This window comes from Oryx dammah, unplaced genomic scaffold (genome assembly GCF_014754425.2).
Source record: "Oryx dammah isolate SB20612 unplaced genomic scaffold, SCBI_Odam_1.1 HiC_scaffold_5, whole genome shotgun sequence".
Lineage (NCBI taxonomy): Eukaryota > Metazoa > Chordata > Mammalia > Artiodactyla > Bovidae > Oryx > Oryx dammah.
In genome coordinates, this window is record NW_024070189.1 from 57,933,912 (window position 1) to 57,946,099 (window position 12,188).

At 38.8% G+C, this 12,188-nt stretch overlaps 1 protein-coding gene and 1 pseudogene across 1 annotated transcript; both read right to left on the reverse strand.

The window, feature by feature from the left end:
• Positions 1–1,750: 1,750 nt before the first annotated feature.
• LOC120863549 lies at positions 1,751–2,604 on the reverse strand (annotated as a pseudogene).
• Positions 2,605–7,059: 4,455 nt separating this feature from the next.
• Positions 7,060–9,516, reverse strand: PCDHB1 (protocadherin beta 1). The gene has a single exon (XM_040239885.1). It carries the CDS (start codon positions 9,514–9,516, stop codon positions 7,060–7,062), a length of 2,457 nt encoding a protein of 818 aa, XP_040095819.1.
• Positions 9,517–12,188: the final 2,672 nt, after the last annotated feature.

Sequence of the window (12,188 nt, forward strand, 5' to 3'; positions counted from 1 at the left end):
AGTCCATGAGGTCACAAAAAAATTGGACATGACTTAACGACTAAACAATAACAAGAGATATTAGAACAAAGAAGTACAAAGCTAAATCAAAGGGTAAGGGGACATGGGCGAAGTCTGGAGGAAAGCAGGCACAAGTGTCTAAAAATTCTCTCCCTGTTGAGTTACACAAGTCACATTTGATTCCTCCAAGTTATGAACTATGACAACATTTGTGAAATGCTGTCTGCTAGAGAAGCTCATTAGAAACTCAGAGACTAGGGTGTTTTACTGGGCTCTGGTAGAGCCCTCTACCTGGCTCTAAAAAGGAAAGGTTTTCAGCATAAATCACAGTGAGCCACTATCATTTAGGGAAAGTTTTATCAATGTAGTGAACTGTTTATGATTCAAGTCCCCATACTGCCTCTGCTTTTGGTATTATATCCAAGAAATTGCCAAGGCCAATGTCAAGAAGCTTTTCTCTAGGTTTTCTTCTAGGAGTTCTTGTTCAATTCCTACATTTACATCTTTACCCATTTTGAGGTAATTTTTTTAATGGTGTAAGGTCCCAATATCATTGTTTTGCATGTGGATATCCAGTTTTCCTAAAACTATCTATTGAAGACACTGTCCTTTCCCCACTGAGTATTCTTGGCACCCTTGTCAAAGATCAACTCACCATATATAAGTAGTTCTATTTCTGGACTCTCTATCTTGTTTGGTTGGTTAATTCATCTATCTTTATACCAGTGCCATATTGTTTATATTACTGTGACTTTGAACTGTATTTTTAAATAAGGAAATGTGATGCCTCCAGCTTTATTTTTCTTGCTTAAAATTTCTTTGGCTATTTGGGGTCTTTTGTGGTTCTGTTAATTTTAGCATTTATTTCTGAAAAAAAAATTCCATTAGGATTTTAATAGATCTATACTAACTCTGTAGATTGCTCTAGGTAGAATAGACATTTTAACAATGTTAATATTCCTATACATAAACACAAGATGTTTTCCATTTGCGTTTTTTTCCAGTTATGCTTTGTAGTTTTCCAGTATCAAGTCTCTCACCTCCTTGTTAGTTTACTTCTAAGTATTTTATTATTTTTCTACTAATGTAATATATTGTTTTCTTCATTTCCTGTCTGGATACTTTGTTGTTAGTGCATAGAAATGCAACTGATTTTTGTACACTGATTTTGTATCCTGCAACTTTACTGATTTCACTTGTTCTAACAGTTTGTTTAATGTGGAGTCTAGGCTTTTCTGTGCATAAGATCATGCCATCTGCAAATAATTTTACTTTTTTCTATCTGATTTGAATGTTCTTTTAAATTTCTTTTTCTTACCTAATGGTCTTGGCTAGGACTCCCAGAACTATATTGAATAGAAGTGGTGAGAGTGGACATCTTTATCTTTGCCTTATTCTAGATCTTAGAAAAAAACCTTTCAACTTTTCATCATTTTGTATGATGTTAGTTTTGGGCCTTTACTATATGGCCTTCATGTACTGAGAAGAATTCCTTATATATATATACCTAATTTGTTGAGAGCTTTTATCCTGAAAGGGTGTTAAATTTTGTCAAATACTTGGTCTGCATCTGTTAGGATGATCATGTGGTTTTTTTTTTTTTGAAAGATTATAATATATTCTCTGGAAAACATTCAGTAGTACAAAAGCCATCCCTGAGCCCTTCTTCAGGTCCACAGCTGGTGGAATGGTCCAGAAATCCTTGAGCTCTGGAACAGTCCCTGGTCAGTCCTTGGGTAACATGGGTTGATTATAATGGAAGAACCTGCTCAAGAATGGTTCTTGACATCTGGGGAATCCTTTCCGGAAAGATCACTTCAAACTCAATAATGAGGTCCCCATGTTTCTTGGGCACCTTGGGGAGAGGGTGGGCTTCTCTGGGAACTTTTCACTGCATGCCAAGCCTGATGACATCTTTGAACACAACAGGTATGGTCCTGATGTCGTAGTGAGGACATTGACTGTACAGCCACACAGAGCCTCCCAAAGACTGATCCTGATGACATCAGAGTCATCTCTCTTAGATATATTATGTGGCTTGTCCCTTAAAACAAAGATGATATCAGCTGAAATGTTGTTGGAAGTCTGGTCTCCTTCCTTGGGGAAGGTGACTTTGGTCCCTTCTTTCCACCCCTGCTTCATTTCCACAGTCAAGATTTTGTCTTCATTGTGGATGCTCTCTCTGTCGGGATTCAGCCACATATGAGAGATTTTCATCTTCTTGTTACAGCTGCTGTCAATCTCTTCAAGTGAGACCCTAAGGTCATGGGTGACAGAGGGATCTTGTTTCTTTTGGGTGGGCTCATGGACAGGACAGGAGCGGCTAAAGTTCATGTTGGTGAAGCCACCCATGCCCATAGGGAAGCCAGAGAACAGGTCATCGATGTCCATGCCTTCCTCCCCATTGCGCTGCCAAAAAAAGGTGTCAAAGGGATTTTGGCCACCGAAGAACTCAGCAAACATGGCATGAGAGTCTCCGTGGAGTGTGTAGCTGAAGGAGATACCATTAGTGCCGCTACTTCTCCTGCCACTGGGGCCGCCGCCCTTCAGGCCTTCCACCTGTCAGCAGTTGAAGATTTCGTGCTTGCATGGGTCACTGAGCACATTGTAGCCCTCCTCGATCTTATCAGGATGATCTGTGATTTTGTTCTTCCTTCTGTTTATGTACTATATCACATTCATTTGGATACGTTGAAGCATCTTTGCAACCCAGTGATAAATTCCATTTGGTCATGTTGTAATATGCTATTAAATTTGGTCTGCTAGTATTTCATTGAGGATATTTGTATCTATAGTCATCCAGGGATATTGACTTGCGGTTTTCTTGTGTCTTTGTCTGGCTTTGGTATCAGGGTGATGTTGGCCTCGTAAAGTAAGTTTGGAAATGTTCTCTGTTTTTTGAGAGAGTTTAAGAAGGATTAATAATTATTCTTGAAATATTTGGAATTCATCCATTAAACCAATTGGTCCTGGGCTTTCTTTGTTGAGAGGTTGGTAATGTTCTGACCTGTGATCTTGAAATAGGATTTCTGCAGCTCATGCTAATTTGTCATCTTGGCAAGAACCAGAGTCAGTACTATCTTTTCTCTTTCTTTCCCCCCATTCTCTTCTTTTGTATCATCAACTGAGCCTATCTATGCTAGGGTTTTTTTCAGTCTATGTTCTGTGTATTCTGTGGCTGGTTTAAAACTTGGGCCCAAGATTTTTTGACACTTACATATTCAAGAGGTAGGCCTATATCCCTCCCTCCATTAAGTTTTGGGTGGTTTGTTACTTTTTGTTCTGTTATTGATGAATCCCTTAGTTATATACAAATTTACTAATTTGTTCTTCAGTAACTCCCATATTAAATTTTATACCATCTACTGAGGTTTTATTGCCTGACAATGTTTTATTTCTAAAATTTCTAATCATTTACATATATATGTGTGTGTATATATATATAAAATCCAGTTTTATTTTAGCCTCATGGTTTGCTTCTGCCATAATTAATTATCTGTTTTGTGGGTATAGTCCTGAAATCATCTTTACAACTATCTTTTTTAAAAATTGCATTATGAGTAGTACATTTTTAAAAGTATATTCTCTATCCTTTCTCTCCCCACCATTATTTATCCCTAGACCACCCAGCCATGGTCTAGAATCAGGTCTTATAATAGTGACTTTGGCTTCTGATCCAACATAGTACAAAATATTACTTATCCAAAATAGTACAGTTGATTTCATTGAGCCTGTTAGCTATAAGGTTTAGCATGTAGTCTTTGTATTCCAGCTTCCATAGGTGTGAAACATACTACAATGAATAAGTTCAGGAATCTTTCTGTAGTGGCTATGTTTGCTTCATTTCTAGTGTTTGAATTTAAAATTTTATCTATTATCTCTGTTTAGAGAAAAGCTCGGTACATAAAAACATTAGCTTGCTTTACCAGTTGAAACAAAACACTTGTTACTTTTGCTTGCTTTACCAGTTGAAACAAAACACTTGTTACTTTTTTTTACTTTTTAATATTATGTTTCAGTGTTCTGTAAATACAACAAATATTTCTATAATATTATAAAAAGTTATATAGATTTGGAAATGAGGTCAAATTTTAGGCTGAAGAGGATGTGTGATTAATCATGTACTTTGATATTCAACTCTGTAGAAAATAAACCTTTATATATGAGAATTATATGGATAAATTTTGCTTTTGAGAATGAGACAGATTTATCTGTAAATATAAAACAACAAAAAGCACAGACACAGAGAAAGCAATATATATATTTTTTTCTTTGGTAGAATTAAAGACAAAGAGATCAATTCCATTTTAATTTCAGCATGTAAATCTATATTTAAATGACAACTTTATTATACTTAGCTTATAAATATATAAATATGTCTAATTTTAAATTTGCATAGTTAATATCTATTAATTTTATAACTAATGGAAATTTAAAATCAAGTTAATGTAATTTTCCTTTAGAGTTAAAACATTATAAACAAACATAAACAAGTTAAAAGATTTTTATGTTTGCTTTAAGATAATGTAACATAGTATTACAAAGAAATACTCATTTTGAATAAATTTTGCTCTATATGGATAATTCCAGGCTTAAAAATCTGCTCTTCATCCCAGATAAGAGTTTGCTCATAAAATGGTAACATTGGGTTATAGTCCAAATAATACAGTAAATGTCCATGAATCCATATATAAAGAAATGAGTAAAATATAAATGTAGGAGAAGTGACGAGCATTCTTTAAAGAATTTCAGTTAATTAGTGTAAAAGGAATCAGAAATTCACCATTCACTGCCACAGTTATTAACTGCCACAGGAAACAGCCAGTAATGGATACTAAAATTAGTGGGCAAAAGTTAAAGCAGAAACATTATATTTGCATTGTAGTTTCAAAGTATCTCTCCCCATATTAATTACCAGAGGAAAAATAGTAACATTATAGTAAATTTTATCTTAACCAAGTGCTAAAGATTGACATCACTTTAACACTACTGAACTATATACTTAAAAATCGTTAATATTCTACCACAGTAAAAAAATGTTAACATTACCAGATAAGACATTTTGACATCATGTACCCCCTGACATGATGGATTGAGAAGGTCACAGTATCATTTCTGTAATACTCTTCCCAGTAATGCAGAACAATCTAATTATGAGAAAACAAAGACAATGTCAAGTTGAGGGACATACTTGTTAACAACAAGCTTATTGTGGTAATCATATGCTGTATAACTTAAACAGTGCTGTGTCAATTATACCTCAATGTAACTAGAAGAAATTGAGAGACATTTTACAAATAACTGACCATTACTCTTCAAAAGTCTCAAGGTCATGAAAGACAAAAGGTTAAGGGACGATGGTGAATAGCAGAAACTAAATTCATTGTGAGATCCTAGACTGGATCCTTGAAAAGAAAAAGGACAGTAGGGTAAAATCTGAATAACATTTGTAGTTTAGTTAATAAAATTGTACCAATGTTAATTTCTTAATTTTGTTGACTATGCTATGGTTTGGAGAAGGCAATGGCACCCCACTCCAGTACTCCTGCCTGGAAAATCCCATGGATGGAAGAGCCTGGTAGGCTGCAGTCCGTGGGGTCGCTGAGGGTCGGACATGACTGAGTGACTTCACTTTCCCTTTTCACTTTCATGCATTGGAGAAGGAAATGGCAACCCACTCCAGTGTTCTTGCCTGGAGAATCCCAGGGACTGGGGAGCCTGGTGGGCTGCTGTCTATGGGGTCGCACAGAGTCGGACACGACTGAAGTGACTTAGCAGAAGCAGTGCTATGGTTATGTAAGATGGTAACATTAAGGGAAGCCAGGTGAAAAGTAAATGATAACTCTATACTATTGCAGTTTTATGAGTCTAAAATTATCTCATAAGCAATTTAAATCCTTTTTAAAAACTTTTGTTGTAACTTGAAACTTCCAGTAGAAATGTAGATTTATATGCATTTCAAAGTTAAATAGGTAATTGAAGCTATTTGCCCAAACTAGAGGTACTGCTGCTCTACCCTTGAAATACCAGGTATAAATATTGTGCTTATGTGTGCTTAACATACCCCTTGTGGGTCTGTGTTTACACGTTATGTAAAATAAGGTACATAACTAAAGACTCATTAAAGCAACTCTTAAACAGTTAAGGCACAATTGGTAATATTAATTGTATCCTTGAAATATTAATATTTTAATTTCAGTTTTTTAAGTTTAGAATGAGAGAACTTAAAATAGCTTATAGATTGAATTTGATTCCCTACTCCATTTTATGAATGATACGCTAGGAACTACCTCTTTCTTAGTCTCCATGTATGTCATCACATCAGCATGCTCAGAGGGGAAAATGGCTTAAGATCAACTCTGATAATAGGTGAAAATCTTTCTTTTTTTAAGGCTACTTAATTGGTATTAATGAATTCTTTTTCCTTTTTTTTTTTTTTACTTTACAATATTGTATTGGTTTTGCCATACTTCAACATGAATCCGACACGAGTATCTTCTGTAGATCTGTTTGTAGTCTGTTTTTTTCCTCATCCACTTTTCGTTCTCGACATTCAAATAACTATTCTCTGATGGAGAACGAGATAGGTATAGAGAGACCTAAGACTTGCCTCAGGCTCCCCAAAAACCATTAAGAAATCTAACTTAATTTTAGCAAACATTCCTGAACTGAATCTCTTTAGCCTTATATCTGTCTTTATATTTGCAAATAAGGCAAATCCTTTTTCTTCTTTATCCTTCCTCCCATCTAGTTATCTATTGAGGACCACCATTCACCAGACATTTGCATGATTGTGAATGGTGGTACAAGACGTTGATTCAGAAATGATCTCTACTCATCAAGGGACAAAAATCTAGAAATTTCTGAATAATGATAAACTATATTTCTACTTCTCAACCTGACTGCTTTCTGATACATCAAAACTAGAAGCTAGTTCTCTTCCCTTAAGCATGTGTAACTTTCTAATAGAAAATAACTTAAAAGCAAAATAACACAGTATCTATGGAACTGTTTCCAGAGCCAGAACTAGTGAACTTCCACAGGAGACATGGGTAATGGTTACATATAGTCATCAGATACTTGGGCTTGGCCCTCTGACCCCCGAGACCTGTTCCTATCAGAATCTAGTGGTAATCTGGAGCCAGCCTCTGTGTTTGCCTCTCCATTTCCATGGGGGAAAGGGAAGTTGGGCATAAAGCGCTTAAGAAACCGGAACTCACTATTGCTAGTGCCAGTGGCTGAGCACATCTCATAGGAACAAGGCTGCGATATGGGTCCACTGGCTCCTCCTTGTACCAGGTTGTTAGAAAAATTGCAGTCATCATAGAAATGCTCTTGAATTGTGAACTTTTCCCTGTGTTTTATCTTCTGGCAGATATGTATAATGAAGATCACTGTGACAGAGAGGAGAAAGAGAAAGGAAAGCACAGCCAGAGAAATGACTAAATATTTAGTGGATGGATTTACCCTTGTAGGATGCTTAAATGTATCCCGAAACTGCAGATAGGGCTCAGAAAAGCCATCTACCAGGAGAATGTTAAGTGAGACAGTAGTAGAAAGAGCTGGTTGGCCATGATCCTGAACAAGAATGACCAGTTTCTGCATCACGGGGTCTCTCTCAGATACCTGCCGCAATGTACGGATTTCCCCATTTTGTTGCTGAACAGAGAATAACCCAAGGTCAGTGGCTTTAAATAGATGATATGAAAGCCAAGAATTCTGACCTGAGTCACCATCCACTGCCACCACCTTGGTCACCAGGTAGCCTGCCTCTGCAGACCTGGGCACCAGGTCATTGCAGGGCAAAGTGCCATTTTGCAGTGGGTACAAGATCATTGGACGGTTATCATTGTCATCCAGGACAACCACTCTGACAGTAACCTGGCTACTCAGTGACAGGAAGCCCCCATCAGTTGCCATTACCACAAACTGAAAATGTTGAATGGCCTCATAATCCATCGTTCTCAATGCATAGAGTTTCCCATTGTCTGAATTTATGGAGATGTAAGCAAAGACTGATATATCTCCACTTTTTGGAGGCAACAGGGAATATGTTACTTTGGCATTCTCACCCAAATCTAGATCCTCAGCAAGGACTTTGCCAATAAAAACTGCAGGGCTGTTGTTTTCTCTAACAGTCAAGATGTAGGAATCTTCCTGAAATACTGGGGGGTTGTCATTAATGTCTGATATTAGCACTTCTATCACAGTCTCCGAGGACAGAGTGGGTGGTCCAGTATCCATGGCAACAAGGGTGATATTATAGCCAGAGACCTCCTCCCGATCCAAGCCTCTGTCAGTGACCAGTGAGTAGGAGTTCCGGAATGTAGGTTTGACTGCAAAGGGAAGGTCGTCTTTGAGAAAGCAGGTGATTTTTCCGCCCACTCGAATGTCCCGGTCTCGGATAGAAAAAAGGGCCACGACAGTCTGTAGTGGAGAGTCCTCAGGGAGAGGGCTGGACACAGAGGAGACTGTAACTTCAGGAGGATTGTCATTAACATCCATCACTTCCACCAGGACTTTGCTGTGGGCAGAGAGGCCTCCTCCATCGGTAGCTTGAATGTCAATGTCGTATGTTTCAATCACTTCAAAATCTAGGGGTCCTCTGAGTCGAATTTCTCCAGTTTCAGAGTGAATCTGAAATGTCTGGAGAATTACTTCTGGGTTTTGAGCTAAAGAGTAAGTTATCTCCTTGTTGGAGCCCTCGTCCAGGTCTGTGGCAGTCACCGTAGCCACCAGGGACCCGTTGGCGCTATTTTCCGGTACCTGAGCGCGGTACACCAGTCGAGAGAATTGGGGCACGTGATCATTGACGTCCAGAACCTTAACCCGGATGTGGGCGGTGCCAGACTTGGGTGGAGACCCTCCGTCCACAGCTGTAATTGTCAAGTTGACTTCCGGCTGCTCCTCTCTATCCAGGGGTTTATCCAGCACTAGTTCAGCATATTTGGGCCCGTGGCTGCGGAAGCGGGTGTGCAAGTGGAAATACTCATTGGCGCTTAGGGTGTAGTTTTGGAGACCGTTGAGTCCGACATCCAGATCCTGGGCGCTCTGCAGAGGAAACCGTGAACCCAGGGGGGTGCTCTCCGGAATCCTTAAAAGAGGCTCCTTGTTTAGGAAAACCGGGGCATTGTCATTGATATCAAATACCCTGACCTCCACACGAAAGGACCGCAGTGGCTCCATCAGGACTACCTCAAAGTGCAGAACGCAGGGGTCGGCTTTGCCACAGAGTGACTCCCGATCCAGTTTCTCCTTCACGAACAGATCCCCTGTTTTGCGGTGGAGCCGGAAATGCAGTTTATTGCCCTCGGAAACGAGCCGCGCCCCGCGCGCAGCCAGCTTCCCTACCTCCAGCCCCAGGTCCTTAGCCACATTAGCTACAAATGAGCCGCTCTCCATCTCTTCTGCCACTGAATAGCGAATGGTTGCTGCACCCCCCACAGATAAGCACAGAAAAAGGAGAAGAGTTTCCACTTGCCTGCTTTGCAGGAGTTTTCTGCATGCAGTCGCCATTCTTTTCTCAGAAGCGCACTCTCAGCAGCAGCTGCCACCTGTTGCGGGTATACTTTAAACTTCTCTGCCAACAGGTTCCGGTTTTGCTAGCCTCTAACCGCAGCGCCTCCAAAGGCTAACCGAGCTGTGTTAGCTGTTTTGAACTTGGAAGAAAAATTACGTTGAGCAACTCAACTCTCCAGTCCCCAGTCTATCAAATGTATTAATAGATATGTTCTCATTCTGGAAAGTTAGGTAGAGGTTGAAATTTGTTGCCAAAGCAACAGCAAACTCAGCTTTCGTTTCCCTTTGGGAATTGAGAAGCCAATGAGGATACTCGTTAAGCGAGCTTAAGGCTGAAGTCATCGTGTCTGTGAGCCGGCTGGGGATGCTGCGGCGAACAGCGAGGTGTTAAGGTGCTGGGCACACCCCACACACTGCGCCTGGAGACCAAAGGAAAGGCAGAAAGATCCCGCAGAGTCTTCTGAAGCCTGAACCAGCTAGGTGGGGGTGGGGGCTTGGAGGAAATGATCAGTAGGAAAAGAAAAAAGGACAGACAGACATCATCCTTCAGGAAGCTGGGGTCCAGTAGGTACATTGGATAGGGCAGCTGTTCAACTTGCCTCATGATATGCATAAATCCATTCTTTTCCCTGGAATCCTCAAATGCTCAAATCCTCAAAAACCAGCAACTGGTTTGTTACTCATGATTATGATGGAATTAGTACTTATTGGGTATATTTCTATATTCTGGTATGTGTTAAGTAATTCACATGCATTATCTGATTTAACCCTTGCATCAACAACTTTATAGAGTACACATTATTTCTTTTTTACAGATGAAATTGAGAGGTTATGTTATTCCCCTAGGGCCCTCTACCTAGTAAATATGAAATAATAATAATAAAGTTTTATTAATTAAGATAATTTAGTTTTGTCTGACACAATTCATGCTCATAATTAGTATGTAAATCTGCTTCCCAAATAATATAGTAGATAAATGAAGTGAAGACAAATGTTTGGCTTTAGATTTTAGAGGAAATTAAATAATAGACTACTTAAATATATTGAAAATGGCCCAATAGAAATTGTGCAAGGTATTTGTTCAGAGTTTCTTTAATAGTCATAAGGTCATAGAATGTTTAAGAATGCAACTCAGAAAAATTAGGTCCTTCTCCCCACCCCCTTTCAAAAAATATTTATTTGATTGCACTGGGTCTTAGTTACAGGATTCAAACTCTTAGTTGCAGTATGTGAAATCTAGTTCCCTGACCAGGGATCTAACCTGGGCCCGCCTGTGTTGGGAGCACTGAGTCTGAGGCACTGGACCACCATGTAAGTCCCTCCCCTTTTTTTTAAATAGATGAAAAACTAAGTCCCAAATGATTAAATCACTTGCCCAGTCCATACAGCTACTCCTAGCAATTTAAGAACTAGAACCTGTCTTCTGACACTGTCTGATGCTCGTTATTCCCTTTGTGGAAAACAAAAACAACTATATATAGTGTATAGAATGTTAAAAAAAAAAGTGCAGTAGGTAATCTTCAGAATCTGGTCTCTTTTCATTGATACTTAGTTCAGGACTTGTATTTAATTGAGTGAAAGGTGATTTGGGGGTGGTTTGAAGTAGGACTATGTCAGATATCAACAAATATAGACTTAGGTAAGGAGAAGCTGCTTTAAAAGACCATTGCAATAACAGAACTCACTCTTCACAAAATCTGCAAATGTCTCAAGCAGAAGAAAAAAAATGTTTTTTAAAATTAGGAGTAACTCAGAATTTTATTGTTGGCTATATTAATAATTCTCATGCAGAAAGTGAAAAAAATGGGAGGAGGCTAAAACTGTAGTTGGTAATTCATATTAGTCAGGATAGAGAAATACTTGGTCATGTTTGTGGATTGGAAAATGTACCTTTATGCCTGTTTGTGGCATCTTGTTTTTCTCTTAATCCATCACCATCACAGAGTAGCCATTTCTAATATTGTTGTTCTGTGAACCTGTTTTTGTTCAACACAAGAACAACACAGCCTGGCTCTGAGTATCTGGCTAGCTCCTAACTGTCACAGACCGCTTTTTGTCTTTTTCAGCATGAATACAGCAAAAACTCATTTAGTCATTCTATTGTTCTACTGTTCATAGAAGTTTGTCATTATACATGTCACTCTGTACACAAGCGTATACATTTGAAGGAGGGGGCATATACCTAGAAGTGGCATTGGTGTCACAGGGTTTGCTCTCTTCAGCTTTATCCAATACTGCCAAACTGCTTTCTAAGAACTTGTACCAATTACACTCTCATCATCAGGATAACTTCCAGTTATTCTAATTATTACCAATACTTGTCATTGCTAATCTTCTTAAATTTTAACCATTTTTGCTATCTCATTGTAGGCTTAATTTGCATTTCTGATTATTAATTAGTGATGTAGTAGGGCACTATTTAAGAATATATTTGGTTATCTGGATAACCTTTGGTTGGGGCAGTGTTGTTCAGTTCTCTTGCCCTTTTTTTTTTTTACATGGATTGTCTTTTTCCTATTGATTTGTTGTAGTTCTTCCTATATTCTGACTATGAGTCCTGCTGCTGCTGCTGCTGCTAAGTCACTTCAGTCGTGTCTGACTCTGTGTCCGACCCCATAGATGGCAGCCCACCAGGCTCCCCTGTCCCTGGGATTCTCCAGGCAAGAACA